We start from the raw sequence: 25,991 nt of genomic DNA, 5'->3' as shown, positions 1-25,991 counted from the left end.
TCTTGTATTTGCAGTATTAAATCCCTTGAATCCTGAATCTCGGTAATGTTGTTTTCAACCCATGATAAAGGTTATTACATTTGGGCCTAGCTTCATTTAATGCCGTTTAAAATGTTGTTTTACCCAACAAAACGTATTTTGGTTTATTTCTCTTTCGAGAGAAGGTTAATGATCTGAGATTTGCACTGAAAAATAATTCCAGAGAGATACTATCACACGCTCAATATGATGCGACACGTTTCGCCGTTAGTTAAGCGGCTCAATAGGCATGTTTCGGGTGGATGACTTACAAGGGCCGTAATTTGAAGTGTAGTATTTATTTCGTATTGCCTTCCCTGCATGCTCACAATATAAGGGCAGCATGATGCTGGCGGCATATGTGAAATTATGTACTATGAGCATGATAACACCAGTTAATACATGTTTATGACCAGCTTAAAACATTCCGGTAAAAATCCATTTAAAAACATTTGACTCCGAAAGCTCTCGTGATTGCGCATGTTTATTATCTTGTAAGCTTTTCATTCATAAAATTCCGACAGAGTCCTTTAGAGCGGTGAGTTTCAATTAGTATCAAATTGACCGTGATACCGATAAGTTCTTGTGAAAGTTGAACGGAAGCAATTGTCAAAGGACTTTTGTCCGTCGGCGTTTGAAATTGAATCTCGCGTGGCGTATACTTAATATTGTTGAATAAATATTGTTTGTGTGTGTTTGCATGTGTATGTGAAATGGGAAAAGCTGCGGATGTGTTTGTAATAAAAGTGTCACTCTTAATGCAAAGTTGTTTTTGTATACCACAATGTAAACAAAAGTAAATCCAAATAAAGAAAACCCAATTGGATGGGAATATAATTCAACTTGGTATGGCTGATAAAAAGTTCCAAAGTGTCTGTTTTTGTGTTGGGTGGGTGATCCAACAAAACAACTCGAAAATATTTTCTGTAATTGCATAAAAACAAAACGAACACAAGATTGGATTTAAACAATAAACCTTGCCGGCAACCAATAAAATATACATTTTCCTACCCTACGAAACTTTGTCTCAATCCCACAGGATAAAAGTTCTAGTAAGAAGAACGACAAATTTGATGACACCATGGTATTACTGATGTCTTGCTGTTGTTGGGATGATGTATGGAAAGGCAGTTTTGCCAGTGGCATATATACATTGGTAAGATTGTGGCATCATGTGTTTCGCAAAAACAAGGACAACTTTTAAATAACTTTTAAAATATGTTTTAATATTAGAAGTGTCGCTATCTTTTGGAAAGGAAAAGTATTCTTTAAAAGGTTAGTTAGGGGAATGATTAAGTAAATACCATTTTGAACATACACATGGTAATTAAATGTATATCTGGAGTATAAGATATATATTACAGATTTAGGGTTGCGTTAACTTATGTAGAAATTCATATATAACACTGTACGACACGATTTTTCACCCATGATCAAACTGACAAAATTCTGAAAATATAGCTCAAAATAAAATATACGTATCTCCCAGATTTTCTAGATCAATTCATTTAAGCTTTTTACGAGCAATTCAATTTTTGGAGTATTATTATTAAAAGGTAAAACTTAACAGTTAAATTAATTTGAAAATTTTATAAGTTGTGAAGAAAATATATTTTGAGGGACATATTGACTCCCATCGCATGATACGAAGCAATAAGTTCTTATACAATTTCCTTATAATTTCCCGCCCTCTTGTTTCCCAAAAAAATATTTATAACGTTTCTGAACGCGGTCCATGCTCTTTTTTCTATGGGACTAAGCATATTTTGAAAGTCTATTCTGCTTAACAGTTGTTTGATTTGTGGACCATTGAAAACACCTTGAAGAGAGGAACAATTAAAAACTAAATAATGAAAAGAGAGACATTAAGCACTTACCCGCCGTGATCTTAGCTTCGCTCATTTTTGGAAAGATAGCTTTAATAAGCTTAAACGCTGAGCTGTCTGTGTCAAGTGCTCTTATAAAACTTCGAATTAAACCCAAAATTACTTTGCTGGATTCAACCAATGGTACATTGTCAATACTAAATTGGACCAACTGAGCATCTGTACGAGGTTCCCATTCAAAATTGGTATAGTGAAGATCTTTTCTGCGTCCCTCCCAAACGCACAAAAAGCATTGGTGCCTCGAGAATCCTTTTTTTTACCGCGGTAAGCAGAGAAACAACTTTAAGATCACAACAAATCATCCATTTGTGTTTCTTGTAGTCTATTGAATCAAAAATTATCTTCATATTTTCGTTCGTTTCAACCATACAAATTGCGTAAGCAATTGGTACCGATGGATATTCATTTCCAATATGAAGCAATACCGCCTTCAGACTAGTCACTGAAGAATCGATAAACAATCTCCATTCCTGTGCTATATGTGGATGACCAATTACTTTAAATAACGCATCAATATCATTGCAATAGCAAAACTGTTTTCCACAATCTTCATGGAAAACAAAGTATTCACAAAATGGCTCTGTATTCCCTAGCTTACGTGCAGCTGTTATTTTAAAGTCGTTATTTACCAAATTCCATTGCTTTAAACGAGAACCCACTACTTCTACTTCAATGTTTTTAATATCTAGGGTTACTAGGACATTAAACATATATAGGTGATGAGGTCGACTCCTAACCTCATCACAAAGCGATGTAACTAACGAAAGAAAAAGAAAACGCCGCGAGATGATCTTTCTCGTTCCGTGGCTGGAAGGGAACTCAATTTATTTACAACATATTCTTAACACTAAAGCTTACATCTAATACATTAACACATGCATTTTATTTACGCACACAATAATGCATTAACGCACACAATACGTTGCGGGAGAAAACGAAACGTACCTGATTTGTGATCGACTCTTTCTTATCTTCTATTTATGGCCGTGACATTTATTACAAATAAAAAATAAATAAAAAATAAAAAAAATAAACGAATAAACTAATCACTTTTTTCTACACGTCTATTGCGTTAGTATATGGAGAGATAGATCGACAGAATCTTTCACTGCTACCTATCATGTCTCCTTTTACACAACTAAAAGATCTAACACTACCTTTTACGTCGCTACAACAAATAAGCCTAACACACTTCACTACTACGAAAATGCGCGCCTATCACGTCATTTATTTCGCATAAACTAATATTTTCTCGGACACTGAAAATATAGCCTATCGAATAACTTCACTAACTACACGCGATACTATCACGTCGGGGTCACCAAGTGATGAGGTCGACTCCTAACCTCATAACAAAGCGATGTAACTAACGAAAGAAAAAGAAACGCCGCGAGATGATCTTTCTCGTTCCGTGGCTGGAAGGGAACTCAATTTATTTACAACATATTCTTAACACTAAAGCTTACATCTAATACATTAACACATGCATTTTATTTACGCACACAATAATGCATTAACGCACACAATACGTTGCGGGAGAAAACGAAACGTACCTAATTTGTGATCGACTCTTTCTTATCTTCTATTTATGGCCGTGACATTTATTACATAAACCTAGCATTTCAAAAACACATGCATCTTAAGTGTTTTCTTTATTTAACTAATTTACATTCTTCGGAAAAGGCAAATAAAAATGAGATAAGAATTTAAAGAAGAACATTCAACACACAAACTATTTTTACAACATGTACAGTTTCTACAAAACTAAACAATAGGTATATATATACTAGCTGAATACTCCAAAAATTGAATTGCTCGTAAAAAGCTTAAATTAATTGATCTAGAAAAACTGGGAGATACGTATATTTTATTTTGAGCTATATTTTCAGAATCTGGTCAGTATGATCGTGGGTGAGACCAAAAGTTTAAATTTGTCGTACAGTGTAATCCATACTCTGACAAGGTATGTGCTTTATTTTGATAAGATTTGTTAAAATAACGAACTCAACCTAACACAATCACCGAAAGAAAAATGCTTTGTTGTATAAACGAACCGGTTTCGTTGATTTTTTCATTGATGCAATGAAAAGCTACATTAATATAATAAATATTTTGGTTTCATTGAATATTTGAAACGAATTTCATTGAATATTTGAAACGAGTGTGAATACTGAAATGATACATAAAAGCGCTGCCTTATACAAACAAATACGCAACCAAAATATTAACAATTAGAGGGAAAATTGTGATAATTGTTATATTTAAACTTGTGCTCCAATTTAATGAAGCAGTTTCATGAAATGAATGAAAAGTTATGTAATGGAGTTCATTCTTAGGCCAAATGATACATGGAAAATTTCATCTCAATTGGACAATAAAGGTGACCTGCATTTTGTTCATAAAAATACGGTCAGACTTACTGACATGCATTAACCGAATCAGAACGTGATTTTATAAAGATTATCCAAAAAAGTACGGTTTATCTCGCGTATTTCTACCTGTTACAAACAAATGCACAACGACAAATTGTCCTCTACCACAGAGTGATGTAGGTATTTAGAAGTAAAAAACAGTAAAGTTCGGCCGGACCGACCTTTTAATACCCTCCATCATTTTGAAAGATCTTAATTTTTTTTTTAAAAATCAGTCGAAAAATACCACTTAAACGAAAACCCTTATATTGGGGCTACGAAGACGTGGACCTGCAAACGAAATGTTTTGCCACAGGTTGTAGTACACATTATCCAATCCGGTGAATAATGTTGCTAAAATTATCAAAATACCTAATATCGGGGGATATTGTTATATGGGGGCTATACTAAAACGTGGACCTATACATACAATGTTTCGACACCGGAGCTAGAACCCATTATGACCAACAAATCCGTGAAAAATCCCGAATATCGGGAGGCACCTTTATATGAGAGCTATTCGAAGACGTGGACCGATATCAACAATGTTTCGCTAGAACCCATTACGAACTACAAATACTAATTTTCGGACATATCTGTGAAAAGTTTTTTATTTTGTTAATGAATGCTTTTCACTGTATTAATGAATGTCTTTCATTGTAATAATGTCATTGCATTAATGAATGTGTTTCACTGAATCAATGAAGAATGTTCATTATATTTATAAATAATTTCGTTAATTTTACATTAATGATTTTGAAAGATTTCTCACATTTTTCCTATTTTGTCATATTTTTGGCATATTTTCATTTTGAATTAAACATTTGGTAATATTTCTACAGCTAGCAAAACTAAGTAGTTAGGATATCAGGATATCATATACAGATCGCATTTATGGTCCGATCCTTACGAAATTTTGCATGAAAATAAGATGAGGATCAGAATAGATGCCTACTCTTTTTGGAGATGATCGCCATATATTTAGGGGTTGAAATGGACATAAAAACTGCAAAATTGTCGGCAGGTCGTAATTATCGCCCGATCCTCACGCACATTTGAATGGGGGTTACCGCACATTGCAAAAGGCAAGCAGTTTCGGATGGCCATCCAAAAATATTCAATGTGTGAAATAGTTTGCCAACTTTTGTAGACAAAGTGACTTTTTTGGAGAATTCACAAATACAGGGAAGACGCACTTCTGACTATTTCGTTAACGCTAATTTCGTTGAAGAATATAGTCAAATGTCTGTATCTCATATAGATGCGTTTCAGTCAAAAACCAATAATAAATGTTAATCTTTTGCCACTTCTGAGAGATTATAGGTCTTTGGGAAATATTGGTTCCAGATCTAGGAAGACCATTTACCAATAAATTGGAAATGAGCAAATTAGTTTAAGTTGCTATTATTCGAAAATTAGAGAACGGAAACTGATGGCTTTCTTTTATTATTTGTCACAATATCTTGTGGAATTCTTTCGAGTATCTCGCCTATATAAACTGTATCATTTATTATAGTGTTGTAGGGTATTCAACGGTCGGCCCCGCTCGACTGCAGCCTTTGCTTACTTGTTTTAAATTGTATCCATTTCTGGCAGTCCAGCGGTATCTTGGCTTTCAACATCACTATAATGCTAAGAAGTGAGTTTTTAAACATATTCACAGTTTAGTGGAAATGTTCGTATTTTTTTACAGAAATTGTGGCATGTTGAGCAACTGCAAAATCAGGAAGTCTTTCTGTTTTTGGTCCATTTCAACCCCTAAATGTTCTCGATCATCTCCCCCAACAATAGGGTTCTATTCTGACGCAAACCCCACATGCATGCGTGGTGATCGGGCCATAATTGCGTCCTGACATACATAGCTAGATCGACTCAGCTCGGTGAGAGCTGATCAATCAAACTTATAATACCACCAACATAAAGTGTTGTAGAGTATATCAAATAGTCTAAACTTGGCAAAAGGCTATATTTATATCAGGATAAAGTGACGTTCAAGAATGGACGTTACTGAACGACTTGTATATCTAAAATAGTCCAACTTTGGCATATGGTTATATCTCTGTCAGACTTAGGTCAGTAGTAAACCTGAAAATATTGGCTCACTGTATGTGGAGGATTTAAAAGAACACAATACAAGCTGACTGTCACTTTAACTTTATTAAATTAAATACATAATGGCATTGTCCGATTTTATTTCACATGACATTTAATTTAAGGAGGAATAAAAAGAGAAAGAAAGAAATTTTTAGATGTGCGAAATCTTCCATATTTGCTGGAATAGGACCGACATTTTAAAAAATGTAAATAAGAATAACCTTAGATTACTATGGTTATTAAGTCGTGTGAGCACACGCCATAAAAGTTTTTGTGGGAAATATGCCAACTAATTTATTTTACAGTGTTATTGGCTTACAAATAGTACTTTACATCACAAAAGCCCATTTGGGGGCATATGTGATGTTGGTGTGGGTGTCAAATTGAAGAAAATATTCCGATTAAATTTTCTGTCAAAATGTTTTTGCTCTCATTTTTTATTTTTCTTCGAGCAGTTGATTGGAGAGGTGCTGTAGCAATTTGTAAACCCTCCACCATACATAGTATGGAGGGTATATTAAGTTCGTCATTCCGTTTGTAACTCATCGAAATAATAATTTTAGACCTAAGACAAAGTATACCCGCTAGCAATGAAAATTCCAATTAACTAAATTTCGTCAGTCTTGTACTAGTTATAAGCCGTACTAGTACCAAATGTGTCCCCAAGTAATGCGAATGGAACCAATTGACACCTTTTCGTCCCCAAGTAAACGAAGAGGCGACAGTTGTGCATAAATAAAAAACCACCACCAAAAAACCAACCAACAGACAAGTTAAACGAACATTTGAATGAGATCTCTACGAACAAGAATCACTTTGAATAGTTAGGGGTTAGTCTTTTGTCTCTGGTATATGACTGTAAACCTGGAACTAGTACAATACCATCTACAGGTAATGCAAAAGGAGTCAATTGGTTACCTCGTATGACATCCCCATGTTAAAGTTTACAGTTGTTTGCACTGTGAGGGGTCTTAAGTGGAACTAGTTACTGTAATCCTAAGAATCAACGAGTATACGGTGCCGAACTAGTCCACATTGCTAGCGGGTATATATTCTTGTTCAGAGCAAAATTCTAAGATGATTTAGCCCTTTCAATGCGTGTTCCGCCTGCCCGTCTGTAGTAATCACGCTAGTGTCAAAACGAAGCTAAAATTTTGCACATATCAGTCTTTTGTCTGCAGGCAGGTCTACTTCGAAGATGGGCTATGTCGGTCCACGATATTGTATAGCAATCATATAACGATATCACCCGATATTCGGTATTTTGATAATTGCAGCCAAAATGGAATTGTAAGAAAATATATGCAGCACCACGTCTTTGTATAGCCCTCATATAGCGGTTTTCCTTTGAAAGGTATTTTTCGGAGTTTTTTCAAGTTCCTTCAAAATGGTGGGCGGTATTAAAAGTTCGCCCCGGCCGAATTTAGCTGCCTTTTTAGTTGTTAATGAATAGATCGTAAGAAATAGATTGTACTAGCTGGCCCGGTCCGCGTTGCCGGCCCGTAGTTTTTGTCTATTATGCATAAATTCCCAAGCATAATTATTCACAGATATGACTGATATAAGTGTTCACGTACAGGTCGATTTAAAGTGTTTTAAAATACCTGTACCCATTTTTAACCAGTGGGCTTCAATATTTAAACCGTGGGCTTCAACTGTGTGGATGTGTTATACAAATCTATTAAAAAGTATATATCAATCTTATCGCCATATAAGGGATCAAATTAATTTTTAATATGGTAAAAATCGTAGCAAAATCTTCCAGTCAAATGAGCAGTAATTTGGAATTTGCTGTATTTTGTATACTACATAATTGAGGGCTGAATGATTTAAGAATAGCCAAAGTTAATTACTTTTTTAAACCCATTAGCAACTTAGATTGTGCATTAGAGTCCTCATAAGTCCCCATAACCATGTCAGTCTGTTTGTCCGCCAAAAGGTGGACTTGAGAGGGTATTATAATATGGATAAAAATTCTAAAATTTGTAGATATGTTGAAATTTTAGTGTAAGATTTTCACCCCCCTAATACGCATTATTAGCCAAATTCTTTGAAATGTGGTTAAATTAGGAGGTACCTTCTTTATATGGGCACTACTCCGAAACATCGACCTACATTGAAAACTTTCTTCTACACCTTATAATCCAAGATGACAAATAGAGGCCAAATCAAAAATATAGCAGAACAATATAGCATGTCATAGCATTTCGCGTGATTTAAATAAGTAAAAATAGTTTTATCCACCTCATAATTGAGGGCAGAATGATAAGATGGGAATTAATTTTATTTGCCATTTAAATTGTAAGTTGGAGACCCCTTAAAGTCCATATTTTCATCATAGGATAATTCAATGATGATTAAACAAATATTCGGTCCCGTGCTACTTTCTTATATTTGTAATTTCTTCATGTTTCCACAATTTATTTCATATGGATGCACATCCCAAATCTACGTTCCCAACCAATATTCTCTTGGGGGTTAAAAATTCAATAGAATACAAAATTTTCTTTTCTGACCACACATTAGATGTGAAAGTGGACTTGGGGATACTCCAATATAGGGACTTTACATGAATAAATTTCTATGTGGCAATTATCTGTATGATGGTTCCCTACCCCAGGGTGGCATAAATAAAATTTTTTAGCCAAATCAATTGATGAATTTGGTCAATACCAATATGGGCCCTACTCTGAAAATTTCAAATTTTATGCGAAGAGGTTATCTACCCCCTTAGAAACCAAAATGTCAAATAAGGGCCAAAAAATGAAAAAAGTGGCCGGCCAAGACCCCAAAAATAACTTAAATCATAGATGGTTATATAAATATGAAATCGGGTTGTTCCCTTATCCATGAGTTATGATCGATATAAAGACCTGCAAAAGTGATTTTAGGTATTTTGAATGTTTGGGAAGAATTTCTGGAAGGATATAAAATCTTTTCTTACTAAAAGTCCCATTCGCTCTACTATTTTGCACCTTTTATTTCAATATTGGTATATTACTTATTATTCTCCCAAAGAATTTTGCATTTTGAGCTCTCATTGGACGGATCATTGTCACGCTTTGAAATGAGCCCCATTAAGCTTTTTCGGTCATTTTTGTTTGTTTAAATGTGTTCGCATCTTTCAGCTAACCCACGATGTAGGCCCTGGAGTTGAAAGGTAGATGTCAGTTAACATCCTATTTCGCACTTATTTAATTTTTTTAGTGAAAAATTATTCTTTATTTTGTTCACAAAAAATCCACTGAATTCAATATGATAATACAAATTGAAAAAAAAAAAAAAAATTGACAAAAAAAAGAATAACAAATTGAAAAAGTTTTCAACTTTTTCGCTGATTTTTTACAGCAAATGTTTTAAGATCCTTCCTTACAAAGTTTGTCAATAGAATGTACTATTACTTTAAAATTCGATTCCATTGAAAATGTTTTTTTGATTTTTGCAATGAGATCTCTTTTTCATGATTTTTCAGCGATTTAGAAAAAGTAATTATCTTTTAACTTTGGTGTGACCGCGTTAAATTATTTCGATATCATCTATTCCGTTTCGCCACCACATAATTCGCTACTACACTTCCATGTAACCCGCCATCAATTTCAGTTCTCAAGAAATCAAGTCAATTAAATAAATTGGTATAAATATTCGAATTCAAAAATAAAATATAAAAAAACACTACAAATGTACATTAGAAAAAAGTAAGTCAAAATGGAAAAAAATCATGCAAAATAAAACATTACTATTGTACATTTGAAAAGTCAAAATGAAAATGTTAATATATCACATTTTTACGCGATTTTTTTTGGATATTATCCTTTTCGGAGAGTAGACAACTCCGAATTTGTGTGAATCGTTAAAATTAATCCAGCGGTTCTTAAGTTATAAGCGTAGTAACTAACACAACTTACATTTATATATATAGATATTATTTATATGGATGGATAGGAATTCTTCAAGATTCCAAATTAAGGATATTAATGGAAAAATACTCTCCAATAACAACATCCCTTTTCAGATTCAAATTTCGCATCTCTTAATAGGTACTACAGGTTATGCAGATCCAACGTCTTTGTATAGCCCTCACATAACGGTACCTCCCTTTATTTGGTATCAAAATAGAGACATCAGAGATATTATGTACCGCAATTGTTTCAAATTTCATATTTTATGTTCGTAATAGGTCTATACATCATTTTTTTTTTTTTTTTTGAGAAAGTGTCAAATTACGAATTTTCATAAATTATATTGTAATGGAAAAAATTTAATTTTGTCGCACAGTGTAATGTTAGAATTATTACAATGTAAACTTTAACTATCAAAAATACAATTGAAAAACCACATAGAAATTTGTTATTGTACGTAACAATATAGTCAGTTCCATATGGTAAAAAGTATATACATATATCAAAACAAGTAAACAAAGGCTATATTCGTGCGGGGCCGACTATGTTATACCCTACAACAATATGTTAGAAGCCCCCTTATGTATAAATCCATATTGGAAAATTTCGCTTTTGAAATTAGGATTTTGACTAAGGACATTTGTCCAATATTTATGCACTTCGCCGGGCTGTTAGTTGTTGTAGTCCATTTTACAGCTAAATATAATTCTGTCCTTAACTCTCTTCACAGGTGTGTCGAATAGCTTCAATTGTGTGATCGGAAAAACACTTCTATTTTTGGTTAATTTGAACCCCTAAATATTTTGCAATCATCTCCAAAAGCAAAAAGCCCCTCCGTACCTCCAAATTTAGAATCATCTATATGATTTGCTTGTCTACGATATTTGGCTATATTCGTCAACGAAATCAGCATAATAAAGCCAGAAGTTCGCCTTTTGTGTATTTCGGATATCGCCTGTAAGTAATGCTGGTATTTTTTCACACAAAATTAGTGATGCATTGTACGCGCTGTCCTAAACTCTAACTTTATGCGAGATTTCGTGTCCTTTGGTGACCTTTATAACGGCTGCAAAATCAGGAACATTTTTAGTTGTTGGTCCATTTCAACCCCTTATATATTGCGGACATCTTTGAAAACAATAGGCCTAGCCCTTCAGAGCCCAACCCTACCCTTGTGAAAATTTTCGTGAGGATTGGACGATATTTGCAATACTTATATAACATCCCCAACCTGTGTTGTAAGGTGAAAAAATATTTCAACATATTATAAGTCAAACTGAAAAAATCGCATGCGATAAAAAATATGAAAAATTAAAAAATGTTACAAAATACTACAAAATCTATATTAACATCATTATTGATACCTTTTTATGCGATTTTTTAGATTTTATTCCTTTATGTCAAGAGGGCATTCTGAATTGACAAAATTTGTCAAAATCGGTCCAGTCATTCTTGAGATATCAGCATTCTAACTAACATCCCCTTCCTTTGTATACACACATTGTATATATTTCGCTATATATAACCGATATATTTACTATCGGCATCTACGTAACGGTCAGAATTGACCTGTTTGTCTATTTGTGATTTCGCCGGGATTAAAAATATTCGCGGTTTAATGGAAAAGTTGACTTTTATTTAACACAATTGTAATGGTCTATTTCACCCACTAAATATTAGAGTGATTACAAATTAACATGGACAGACGGACAAAGGGACATACATAGCTAGAACGACTCAGCTCGGCGAAATAGGAAGATTCATATATACTTTCCTATGTGGGAAAACAATATTTCGTGGTGTTACATAATTTTTTGCCTAATCTAACTTATAATACCCCCAACACATAGTGTTGTAGGGTATAAATATATATGTCTCCAATTAACTTGAGAAACAAAATGAGAAGCCTTTAAATATTCAATTCTTATGCATACACAACCTTCCTGGGAATAGGAAATTACACGTTGTAAATATAAGTCTAAGAAGACTTCCCAGAATCCTCCGTAAATAATTGTAAACCGAAAGTATTTACATTTGAAATTGGTATGGTTGTTATGGTTGCCATTTCTTTTTTTTTTTGTAATTTTTGTAAACATTAAATTACTACCTTATCAACTGTCGTGGTCGTTTTGAAGCGGTATTTCAGGGTATTATGAATTTGTGCAATTGTTTGTAACGGTGCCGTGTCACAATTCCAATGGATATAATTATAAGTATGGGTATTATGACCGTTTATTTTTCGGTTATAACCCCATAATGTAATGGGGATTATGTCCAAAATAAAATCGGTCATAATCCCCAGAAATTAGTGGAAATAATCCCCATAACAATAGGAATTATGTCCGAAAAAATTGCGAATATAAATCGTATTATGGGGTAGGTATTTTTAACCTGATCCAGGAATAAGTATCTAACCTTTATAGCCTCGGTCGAGGGGCGTATGTCCAACACCGGATACGTTGTTCATAGTTTTTCTAAATTTTTCTACTTCTGTAAGTAGCTGGCCTTAACTTAATCGAGGCCTTAGTATTTTTCTTCTGGGGTATGCCCAACATCGGCTACACGATCCATAGTATTTCTAAATTTTATAACATTCGCGAGTAGCCGGCCGAGGGTTGAGATTTTCTCTCCTGGCGTATGTCAAACACCGGATACGTTGTTCATAGTTTTTCTAAATTTTTAACTTCTGTAAGTAGCTGGCCTTAACTTAATCGAGGCCTAAGTATTTCTCTTCTGGGGTATGTCCAACATCGGCTACACGATCCATAATATTTCTAAATTTTATAACTTTCGCGAGTAGCCGGCTTTCGATTTTAAAGTCAATATCTTCGCAAACACAAGCCATATAAACACATATGACACCATTTTGGAAAGGAAAGATTGTAGGCTATAGTTTTCAAAAAGTTTCGGTACAAAAATACCAATTTTCCTCTACTGGTCCAGAACCGGTTCATCCCCACATCGAGACTACTTGTTGGATGGGTATTCCCAAAAGCTTTCAAATGATATCCATATCCATTACATATCAGTTTGTATCCGAACTTTCGGGTTGACTAATCGGGTAAGCGGGTATTTTCCCAACGAAAATATTACTTTACCGTTTAAAATACCAACCTGTGATAACAATTTCAGCTCCAAAACTCAACTTAGTCCGCATAATTGCGATGGGGATCATGTGCGAGCGCCGTTTGTAACATGGAGAAGGTTGCTGGTTGCCCATGTATTTTTTTCAACAAAGTACATGTCGCATCATCGCAAATCATTTATTTGGCCCAAGGACGAACGCAATTGAAATTGGAATTAATCGATCAATATTCAGATATAGCTCCTATATGTCTTCGTCCGATTTGTGTTTATTGTGCACCAAATGTGTAATATTAGCGCAAATAGTATGGAATTGGGCATTATCAAATTTAGCTCAGAAGCAAGTATGTAAATTTTTGTGAAAATCAGCTCAGATATAGCTATAGCTCCCATGTAAATGGTTCAGCCGATTTGTTATATTTGCCCCTCATAGTCGTAATATGAACTTCATAACAACTATAACCGGGAAAAGATATTAAATACAGCTCAGAAATACCTTTGCCAAATTTTATAAGTTTTACGATTGGCTGCTAGTGTCTTAATTACAGCCAAAAAAACATCGGAATGTCTGTCAGTACATATGCATGTACAAGGTGGCGCAAAAGTGAATTTCCGATGTTTTTTGGCTGTAATTAAGACATTAGGGGCCTATCGTAAACTTATAGCATTTTCTGATAGGAGGGATACTTTTGCGCCGTCTTGTATATTTTTCATTCGATTTTCTGTTTAAATCCCTCACTTTCGTAATGTGCACAACAATGATATTGGGTGCTAGTGGTACTAGGCGTCAAGCAAATATGTCACATTTGGTTAAAATCGATTCAGATACACATATAGCTCCCATGTATATTTTTCATCCGACTCGACCCCACAGTAGTTATACGTATGCATTCGATAACAAATATATTCGGGCAAGATATCAAATAGAGCTTAGAAATATCTCTGCCAGGTTTTATCAAGATCGGTTCTGATTTGGATATAGCTTCCATATACATCGCCACTGTAAATTAGGTTTTATTTTAATTGTTTTCATGTTCTTACTTGCTACTTAATCTTCTGGAATAGTGAGATACTTCAACACATTCGACATTTCCATGAGTTTTGGCACATATTTCAAAGAAATTATCTAAAAGTTTTTATTTGGATTTGTCTAACACTCAGGATTTTGAGTAGACAAGAAACTTTCAAGAAACTCAAATAAAGGATTTGCCTTTTATTACTTTTTGATGTGTTTTGAAAGCAATTAAGATGAAAAGACTGTGCTTTTTGTGGTGGTTTGTTTCAATAATTTTAAGAATTATATTCTTGTGACACAGATACATTTTTAAACCAGTAAAGAAAGTCTAAATGTTGGGCGGGGCCTACTTTATGATACCCTACACCCCTTAGTAGAGCTTCAAATATCAAATAAAAAACCCTAGCCTTGAGTTAAGATTATTGTAACTGTTGACCCTTTATGGAGGAGGTTCCGAAGCAGTTGGTCAATACTGTCCAATTCGTCTCTGACCTAGGTCTGATATAAATATTACAACGGACCATATATGGATAATATCGTCTATTTCCTATACTTTATATGTGATATGTACATATTTGTGGAAAATGTGGAAATATACGTGAGGTACTAGATATAGCGGACCCAATATTCAACGTCATCAAATACAGATAAAAATATCAGTATGTGCAAAGTTTAAAGGAAATCGAATCTTTATATCTAATTTTATATGGAATCATAAATTCCGAAAGAAAAACATATGCTTATCAGATTTCTGGTTAAGAGAAATATTTAGATATAGCAAGTTGTATAGAATTGGCGAATTTTTTCGCAAGCTATGAAAGTTATAAGTATTGGAAATTGTGACCCTTTGTGGGTGAGCTACCAGAAGGGGTTGACAGATATCTGTCATCTTTACAACAGATTTTGCGTTAGCAGAAGAAATGGTCAAATCTATACCATCTTTATAATATATCTTGTGTTGATGGAAATATTTAGATGTACCATGTCTGAATGGAATCGAATGTTATTTTCGCTTTTTATGAGCTTCACGGATATTCAAACTTTGTGGAAGAGGTACCAGAAGGAGTGGGCCGATATATTCCATCTTCAGAGCAGATCTCCCTTCGACTGTTATCGTGCGCACCCGCCATCCAGACAGACTGATGGACGGACGGACAGACATCGCTAGATCGACTTCAAATGTCCTGAAACAGATTTGGACCAAAGAGACCTAGGGTCTACACCGTTATTTCGATGAGGCACGTTTTGGCCGTATCAAATGATATGTACCCTCTCAAGCCATATGGCTGAGGGTATAAAAATATAACAAATCGGATGAACAATATATATGGGAGCTGTACCTATGTCTGAACCGATTGTGACCAAATTTGACATACATTTTTCTAGTATCAATTCGGTCGGTCTAGGATCAATTCCATGCAATTTGGACTAATATTACAGGTTTGGTGCATATCCCCATATATACTTGTTACAGAGTGCATATTACGTCTGCGGAGGACAAAAATATAAAATCGGATGAACAACATATATGGGAGCTATATCTAAATTTTGACCGATTATCTCAATTTCAATAGGGTTCGTACTTGGGTCAAATGACTTGTGCATAATTGGATCGGGCAATAAATGCTAAATGTACTTTGTTTACAAAAATACAGACGGACGGTCATGCATAAATCGACTCAGAATGTGAATCTATGCGTAGCATCAAAAGGAACTATTGGTCTATCTCTTTTCATTTTGGCTGTTACAATGAAATGAACAAAGACCTAATACCCTAACCCCCTTGTGGTGTAGGATATAAAGCGAATAGGCAAAGGCATACTACAAAAAAAAAGGCAGAGTCAAACCAGGGGTTCGATTGCTGTTCTATGAACATTTCTAATGAACATTTTTATAGAGAATAAAAATTCAAATGAAAAAATGTGTATTTCATGTTTTCATAGAAAAAGAATCTAACAATCGGTTGCATGGTTAACGAGTATACAGTAAAATCAAGTATTATTGCAAAACAATTTGTAACAACAAGAATATTTAAATTTGTTGGTAGAAAATAATACAAACATCATCGGAAAAATCAAATATGAACATCAGCAAAGCCGAACAAGGCAAATATTGCCTTGTTCTCCAATAATAAAGGTAGCCGCAGCACCACAACTAAAGGTACAATAAATCGTCAAAAAGTGAAATGGATATATTTGAAATTATTCAAATTGGTCAAAATTGTAAACAAATACATATCTTCACAACATGCGACTGGCGTCGTAGAAGAAAATATGTATAAATATATAAAATCTACTTCTTTGGAGTAAACAAACAAACAAAGAACATGTAAGAAAGCAGGTAAGTTCGGTCGGGCCAAACTTTTAATACCCTCCACCATTTGGAAGGAGCTTGAAATATTTTAAAATACTACCGGAAACTACTGCTTAAATGAAAACTGTTATATGGAGATAATACGAAGACGTGGATCTGCTTACGAAATTTTTTGTCCTAGGCTGTAGTACCCATTACGAACTTCAAATACCAAATTTAAACCAATTCTGCTGAATCATGTCGTAAAAATCATCAAAATACCTAGTATTGGGAGGTACCGTCATATGGGGGCTATAGGAAGATGTGGACCTGTATACACAAATTTTTTCATAGGCTGTAGCACCCATTACGCACTTCAAATACGAAATTTGAAATAACTCCGGTAAATACTGTCGCTAAATTCATGAAAATACCGAATATTTGGAGGTACCGTTATATGAGGGCTATACAAAAGCGTGGACCGACATGGAGGAGTTACAAACGAAATGACAGAGCTAATAGAATGGTGGAGGTTATAAAAAGGGGTTCGATTCCCGTCCTATGAAAATTTCAAATAAATCATTTTATAGAGAATAAAAATTAAAATGAAAAATTTAATGAAAAACATTTTTGTATTTCATATTTTCATAGATCAAGAATCTAGCATCAGATCGATTTACTTCTGTTGCATGGTAAACGAATATAAGGTAAAAGCAAATATTGTTGCACAACAATTTGTAAGAACAAGAATATGGAAATTTATTGGTAGAAAATAATACAAACATAATCGGAACAAATCAGCAAAGGCTATAGTCGGGCGGGGCCGACCATATGATACCCTACAGCACTACAATATGTTAGAAGCCCCCTTATGTCAAAATCCTTTTTATAAGATTTCGCTTTTGAAATTATGTCACGGAGCACTGCCCAGATATTACCCTTAGCATTTTGGCCAGGGACATTTGCCCAATATTTACGCACTCCGTCCTGCTGTTAATTGTTGTAGTCCAAAATGCTAGAATTCTTCCCTGTCCTTAACTCTCTTCTCAGGCGTGTCGAGTGACTTAAATTGTGTGATCAGGACATATTTTTGCGATCATCTCCAAAAGTAAGATTCCCCTCTGCATCTCGAAATTTAGACTTATCTATATGATTTGCTACGAAATCAGCATAAAAAGCCAGAAGTTCGCCTTTTCTGTATTTCGGATATCATCTGTAAGTAATGTTGGTATTTTTCCACACAAATGTAGTGGTCCATTCTACTCGCTGTCCTAAACTCTAACTTCATTTGTTTCTATTTGTGACCTTTGTAAGGGCTGCAAAATCAGGAACATTTTTAGTTGTTGGTCCATTTCAACTACTAAATATATTGCGGACATCTTTGAATACAATAGGCCTATCCCTTCTGAGCCTAATCCTACCCTTGTGAAAATGTCCGTAATGTTCATGAAGATCGGACTTATATTGCAATATGTATATAATAACCCCAACCTGTGTTGTAAGGTGGAAAAAATATTACAAAATATACACTTCAATATTATAAGTCAAATTGAAAAAATCGCATGAAATAAAAAATGTCACAAAATAGTACAAAATCTATATTAACATCAATATGGGCATCCTTTTATGCGATTTTTTTTTAATGTCAGCAGGGCATTCTGAATTGACAAAATGTTTCAAAATCGGTCCAGCCATTCTTGAGATATAAGCTTTCTAGCTAACATCCCCTTCATCTTTATATATACATTTTATATATTTCGCTATATATATCCGATATATATAATATCTGCATCTAGGCTTCTGCCCAGCCCTAAGCTCTAGCCCCATGCTAACTTTGGCGTCGATTGGTTCATAATTGCGACCTATAGAGCTACTACAACCCCTAAATATTATGCGATCATCTCCAAAAGCAATATGGTTCTATTCTAGCTCTAGCCCCACCTCCATTCTAAATTTCGTAAAGATCGAGTCATAATTGCGACCTGTAGAGCGATTATAAATTAACATGGACAGACAGACGGACGGACATACATAGCTAGATCGACTCAGCTCGGCGAGATAGGAATATCCATATATACTTTCCTATATGGGAAACCGATATTTTAGTGCAATCAAACTTATAATACCCCTAATACATAGTATTGTAGGGTATAAAAATCAAATACGAATATAAGCAAAGCCGAACAAGGCATAAATAGTCTTGTTCTCCAATAATAAAGGTAGTCGCATAACCACAACTAACTGTCCACAACTGTCATAGGTTGAAGTATCCATTACGAACTTCAAATACGAAATACCGAATATAGAGAGGTACCGTTATATGGAGGCTATACCAATACGTGGGTCTATATCATTTTCAATACCAAAAGTCCTGCAGAACAAACACACACCTGAATAAAATTTTATCAACCGACTTCAAATCGTTCGGAAGCTAGAGACAGACATCAGGATGTACATCGTTAAATCGACATAGAATTTTATGCTGATCAAGAATAAATATACTTTGTAGGGTCTTTAAGGTATATTTCGAGGTATTACAATCAGAACGACAAACTTAATATACCCTCCATACTATTGTGGAGGGTATAAGAAGGCTGATATGGATATGAATATAATAAGGGGCTAAAACCTTCCTCCAAAATTTTTTTCCTAGTGATATAACTATTTAAAGACGCATTTTTAATTTAATTTTTAAGTTTATATCCATCAATATAACACACCCCTTGCCGAATCCCACCCACTGATGTAATTTTATTGTTTTCTTGGAAATACCGATTTATTTGCTTTTATTTCTCGCAGATTTATCATGGGTTCTCAGCATTCCTTGGTGTAAGAAGTCTGATCGATGAATGGGACTATCTTCTGGGAAAACGAGACAAGCCCCGAGGAGAGACAATAATTGAGAAAGGTGACATAACCAAAAGTAATTGAATTCCGCTTACGAATTTTCGGGACATTTTTGAACAATTCTGATTGTTTATTTATTTCCTGCAGCACATGTAGTATTCAATATAATGTCATTGACAGTTTCCATGGGATTAATATTTTCAGCAGTTTTGCTGATATTTGGCCTGAAGAGGGTAAGTAACAAATATAGCTAAATCTATTATTATTATTTAATAATACTTAGTATTCAATGGAGAAATTGAGCTTGATAAAAACAAAAACGAATATTTGGTTTCCTCTATTTTGTTCGATTCATCTCCAAAATATTTTTGACAGCAAGAGCAGAACACGGTCTAAATTCGCCTCCCGTGTGACCTTATTAAATAGACCTCGGGTCGATAGTATCTTTGGTGTTATCTATAAAACCACATTCGTTATTGTCGTTCAATAAAAATTAAATTTTGAACACGTTAATTTATTTGGTCCACGGACTAAACCTATTGAAATCGGTTATAACCGGAAATTGGTCACCAAATGTGTAATATAATTTTGGCACAAATAGTATGTAACCAAATGTATGATATAAGCCCAGATAGGATGGGATTTGACACTTCGACCAAATAATGCTAGAATCATATGTTGTGAAAATCATATCAAATATAGCTTCAGTAAAAGATTTCAGATATCAGAGGGACTAAATTTTTTGAAAGTGTGACTTTAGATTGAGTATGTTTTTATACCCTACAACACTATGTGTTGGGGGTATTATAACTTTGATTGGCCCAAAAATTATGTAACACCTCGAAATATTGGTTTCCCACACAGGAAAGTATATATGGAACTTCCTATCTCGCCGAGCTGAGTCGATCTAGCTATGTATGTCCGTCCGTCCGTCTGTCCATGTTAATTTGTAATCAAGCTACAGGTCGCAATTATGAACCGATCCTCACGAAATTGAAAATGGAGTTTGGGTTATGGTCAGAATAGAACCCTATTGTTTTTGGAGATGATCGCACGATATTTAGGGGTTGAAATGGACCAAAAACAGAAAAATTTCCTGATTTTGCAGTTGCCACAATTATGAACCAATCGACTCGAAAATTAACATGGAGTTAGAGTTTAGGAGTGGGCAGAAACCTACCAATTTGGGCGGCCATCGGACAATAATTAGCGGGTAAAATAGACCCAAACTTTTATGTGAGAAACTGGGAAAATGTCCACCAAAACGCGAATATTTTCAATCCCAGCCAAATCAAAAATACATTAAAGGATCACTTCTGATCATTACAGTGATGCTAATAGCCAAGAAATCGGATATATAGAAGAATAGGTACAATATATATGTAAAAGAATTGATCTTATTTATTCTGCTTATAAATCAAGAACCGCTGGGGCGATTTTCACAATTCCCATTAATTCGGAATGGTCTCTTGCCACAAAACGACAAGATCTAAGAAAATCGCTGGAAAGTATACCAATAAAAAAGTGAATATCTTTTGTCGATTTTTTTCAATTTTTGTCATATTTTTTATCGCATGCGATTTTTTCAATTTGACTTACAATTTTGAATTGTAAATTTTCTAAATTTTTACACCCCCCAACACTACGTTTTGAGGGTATGATATGCATATCGCAATTATCGTCCGATCCTCACGAAATTTTGCATGGGGGTAGGGTTAGGGTCAGAATTAAAGCCTATTGTTCTTAAGATGTACATTTAGAGGTGCAAATGGATTAAAAAATTTAATGTGATACGGGTGCATTTGCCCAATATTTACGCATTCCGTCATGTTGCTAGGTATTCAAAACAACTTCACAAGAAAGTTGTGGTCCATTTTACAGCTAAATATAATCCAATGGTCATCAAAAATGCAAGACTTCTTCCCTGTACTTAATTCTCTCCTAATTCTCTTCCGTGCCGATTGGTTTTCAGTTGTGTTCGTAGAGCGACTGCAAAAAGGATTTTTTTTGGTCCATTTGAACCCCTAAATGTACATCTTCAAAAACAGTATACTTTAATTCTGACCTTCACCAAAAATTTTTGTGTGGATCGGACGATAATTGCGACCTGTATATAATACCCTCAACACATTTTGTTGCGGGGTGTAGAGCAACTTTACAAAATGTACAATTCAAAATTGCAAGTCAAATTAAAAAAATTGCATGCGATAAAAAATTTTACAAAGATTTAAAAAATTAACAAAAAATATTTAATTTTTAACTGTCATATTTTTACATGATTTTATTTCGATTTCATCAGAATTAAAAATATTCGCGGTTATGGTATAAAAAAGTTATGGTATAATTTACCCGCTTAATATGGTTCATAGAGCAACAGAAAAATCAATATTTATTCTGTTTTTGGTTCATTTCAACCCCTAATCATCTTCAAAAGCAATACTCTTCTATCCTGGCCGCAGCTCTACCTTCATTCTGAATTTCGTGAAAATCCGGCCATAATTGCGACCTATAGTTTGATTACATATTAACCTGGACAGACGCACATTCGGACATACGGAGGGTCATACATAGCTAGATCGACTCAGCTTGGCGAGATAGGAAGGTCTGTATATAGGTTCCAATGTCGGAGATCAATATTTCGAGGTGTTACATAATTTTTGGCCTAATCAAACTTATAATACCCCCAAAACATTGCGTTGTAGGGTATACAAATATTATTGACAACAAATATAATTGAATATGCACTTAATTTATTTTCATTCCAGAAAAAACGGGAACTTCTGTGGCCATGGATTCTGATGATGGTAGCTGATTTAATCCTAGAGGTTTTTTACATTGGCTATTTTTTAATATATCGAAGAGTGGAATTTAATCCAGTAAACGGATTTATTTTCACAATAATTTTATTCATAACAACATTAAATGTAAGTATGTATTTGTCAAAAAAAAAAAAAAAAACATTCCCAACTAAAACAATATCTAATAATAATACTATTAACAAAAACAATGTCGTAATTCCAAATAATGACTGTTCTTCCTGCAGGTATATTGCATTTTATGTGTAATATCACAATACCAATTATACAGACTCAGACAATGTTATGCTGGACAGCATGAGAATGTAAGTAAATTTTTCCATTTTCATTGAACAAAATATAATTGGCATTAGACTAATACTTGCATTTGTGAGTTGATAGGGACTCTTTTGTCATTCCATGCATGATATATGTTAAATGCAACAAGAAAAAAATCGTTGACTGGAGGAAAAGAGAACCTTTGAAAAAACAGTAAAGATATTCAGTATTAGAGTGGGTTCAATTTAATAAAAAAAATAATTTGAGATAAAGTCTTTTGTATACCGAATATCGTGTTATATTGAGGTTATACCTTTGACTTTGTGGGGAAGCTTTATAAGAGACCTTGTGTTAATAGACATATTGAGATGTGGCAAGTTTGAATGGAATTGGATATTAAATTCTCGTTTTTGAACATCTTTGATATTCTAAATTTCGACCGTTAGAGGGGGAGGTACCAGGAGGAGTAGACCGATGTATCGCATCTTCTCTCCAGATTTGGGTTTAAAAAAATATTGTGACTTGTGTAATTGTAAGACTCCTTCCGAGAGTTATCGTGCGCACCAGCCAGACAGACAGACGTACAGACGGACGGACATCTCTAGATCGACTCCAAATGTCCTCAAAAAAGGATTTGGTCCAAAGAAACCTAGGGTCTAAAACCGTTATTTCGATGAGGCACGTTTTGGCCGTACAAATTATATACAGGGTGAGATGAAAAATATCTAACTGCAACTTCAGACTGCTGTCATTTCGAAGCCACTCGTCACTCGGACTGCTGTTAAAAGTTTGCCAGTGACAGATAATTATATTGTTTACAAGCGTACAAAAGCATTTTGGTGAGAATTTTCCAGAAAAAAGTTATTCGTGATGGAATTCAAGCGTGATAGTGTGATTTCTTTTTTTTTATTTGGCTGAAAACCCACAAGTGGCTATCGTTAGAGCACTCCATCATTTAAATGTGAATAAACTGTTTGTGTATCGTACCATCGCTCGTTACCGTGATACTGGTAGCGTAGCCCGATGTCAAGGAAATGGACGGAAAAACCAGCAACATCAGCAGAAATGGTTCAAAAACTTAAAGAAGCGACTTAATCGAAACCCGAGTGGCCTAAATATTGATCGCGAGCTGAACATAGCAATATTCCATTCGGCAAATATTGAAAAATGAGCTCGGGGTAAAGTCATTGAAATTCCAACAAGTAAAAAGCTGTAAGTTCGGCCGGGCCGATCTTTGAATACACTCCACCATTTGGAACAAATTTGGTAATTTTCAAAAAAAAAAAAGTAAAAAAATATAAATAAATAAATAAAATAAAATCCGTTAAAAAATTCCGTATATTAGGTATATACGAGGACGTGGACCTGCATAGGCAGCTTTTGTCATTAGCTATTACAATATTCAAAAGCGAAACTTGAAAACATTTGTTTGTAATGTATCTAAAATCATAATAATTCGGAATATAAGGAGGTACCATGGGAGTTATAAAACGTGGAACTGCACAGACAATTTTCTATCATGGGCTGTAGTATCTATTACGAACTTCAAATACTAAATTTGAAAATAATTCTGGTAAATAATGTCGCTGAAATCATCAAAATACCGAATATCGGGAGGTACCGCTATATGGGGGCTATACGAAGACGTGGACCTACATGGTCCATTTTCTGCCTTAGTCTGTAGTATTCATTACCAACTTCAAATACCAAATATGAAACAATTCCGGTAAATAATGTCGCTAAAATCATCGAAATACCGAATGCCGGGAGGTACCGCTACATGGGGGCTATACGAAGACATGAACCTACATGGCCCATTTCCTATGTTAGGCTGTAGTATCTATTATGAACTTCAAATACCAAATTTGAAAGAATTCCGGTGAAAAATGTCGCTAAAATCAACAAAATGGGGGCTATACGAAGACGTGGACCTACATGGCCCATTTTCAATACCTGCAGACATCTACTTTTATTCATTAGGAAGCTAGAATGATTTCCACAGACGGACAGATGGATAGACGGAAGGACATCGCTAAATCGACATAGAATTTTATGCTGATCAAGAATATATACTTTGTTGGTCTATAATGTATATTTCGAGCTGTTACAAACGGAATGAGAAACTTAATATACCCTCCATACTATGGTGGAGGGTATAAAAAGGACAAGAACTTACACCGCAACAGAAGGAAATAGGCTCAAAAGAGCTAAGAAGTTTCTTCGCTTTGCAGAAAGCGGTTAACTGCCGGATACTAATCCGTTGGACTATTGTGTCTGGAATATTTTGGAAAGCAAGGTTGGCACTAGAAAATACAAAAGTGCCGATCACCTCAAGCAAGCGATTCGCCGGGAACGGACCAAAATACAGCAGAGCAACATTCGGACAGCGTGTGACGGTTTCATTGGCCGTTTGAAGGCCATAATTCATGCCAAAGGTTGATTTCGTTGACTAATATTGTCAAATATCAAATCAAAATTAAAATTTTCAAATATTGTAGAAAAATTCCTATAAAGATGTGCATTACCTTGTAGTTTCGGTCAAAAGTCAAATTTTTCCAGGACTGTGTGACATTGTTTCAAGAATGAAATGAAAATAAAATGTTCAATAGGCATGGTAAATATTTTTGAATGTGAAATTTCTGTTCTTTTGGAATGAGCGAATTAGGGAATTGACCTAGTAGGAACATCTGCTTCGTTACATACCCGTGCTTTTAAGTGATCGTTGGAAAATATTGGTTCCAGTAGATGTAGTAGGGTTGTTTCTTAAGGGAATCCTTATTTCAGATCTGCAGAAACTTTACCGCAAATTCTAGTGTTGTAGGGTATCAAATGGTCGGGACCGTCCGATTATGGACTTTGCTTACTTGTATGTTTTCCCATTGAGATTCCACAATATAAATTTACAAGGAGGACATTCGATGTAACTAAAATCGGTCGGTAAGCATAAATTAAATCAAAAAGTGATTCTATGTGGCAAATACAACAACGTATTAACCTGTCGCTGTTCTTTTCGCATGTTTCAGACAATACGACATCTAATCTCTATTGTTATCATAATTCTAATTTTTTATTTATATGCCATTTTTTCTTTTATATCGTTGCATGTTTTTAGGCCACTGATGTCTTTGAAACCTACTCCAGGTGACTAAAACCGTCCTACACTTCTTGCGAAGAAACTTGCCAACAGACTGCTGAAGAAGTAGTACCCGCTGGTCAATTAAATAGTTCAACAAATGTTCTTTTGGATGCAACACACTCCCCAGCCCTGTGCACAATACCGGAGGAAAACTCACAGACGAGTATATAAAATTCGATATATTTTCCAGATGATAAATTTTCTTGTTGGGCTTGTACATATAAAAATAAATTTG

The 25,991-nt window shown here is 34.6% G+C and overlaps 1 protein-coding gene across 1 annotated transcript; it reads left to right on the top strand.

The window, feature by feature from the left end:
- Positions 1–357: 357 nt before the first annotated feature.
- On the top strand, positions 358–25,991 carry LOC101900438 (uncharacterized). Its single transcript, XM_020037999.2, has 6 exons — positions 358–1,174; positions 19,499–19,622; positions 19,694–19,779; positions 22,312–22,470; positions 22,590–22,667; positions 25,733–25,991. Exons 1-6 carry the CDS (start codon positions 1,100–1,102, stop codon positions 25,763–25,765), a joined length of 555 nt encoding a protein of 184 aa, XP_019893558.1. The 5' UTR covers positions 358–1,099; the 3' UTR covers positions 25,766–25,991.

Source organism: Musca domestica, unplaced genomic scaffold (assembly GCF_030504385.1).
Source record: "Musca domestica strain aabys unplaced genomic scaffold, Musca_domestica.polishedcontigs.V.1.1 29, whole genome shotgun sequence".
Taxonomy (NCBI): domain Eukaryota; kingdom Metazoa; phylum Arthropoda; class Insecta; order Diptera; family Muscidae; genus Musca; species Musca domestica.
The sequence above is the reverse complement of the archived record's forward strand: the minus strand, read 5'-3'. Positions and strand labels throughout refer to the sequence as shown.

What these genes read in the sequence shown, in the direction of transcription:
- LOC101900438 (XM_020037999.2), top strand. Translation starts at nt 1,100, where the DNA reads ATGGTATTACTGATGTCTTGCTGTTGTTGGGATGATGTATGGAAAGGC. An exon ending in TGATATTTGGCCTGAAGAGG is followed by an intron (nt 19,780 to 22,311) that starts GTAAGTAACAAA and finishes TTTTCATTCCAG; the next exon opens with AAAAAACGGGAACTTCTGTG. An exon ending in ATGCTGGACAGCATGAGAAT is followed by an intron (nt 22,668 to 25,732) that starts GTAAGTAAATTT and finishes GCATGTTTTTAG; the next exon opens with GCCACTGATGTCTTTGAAAC.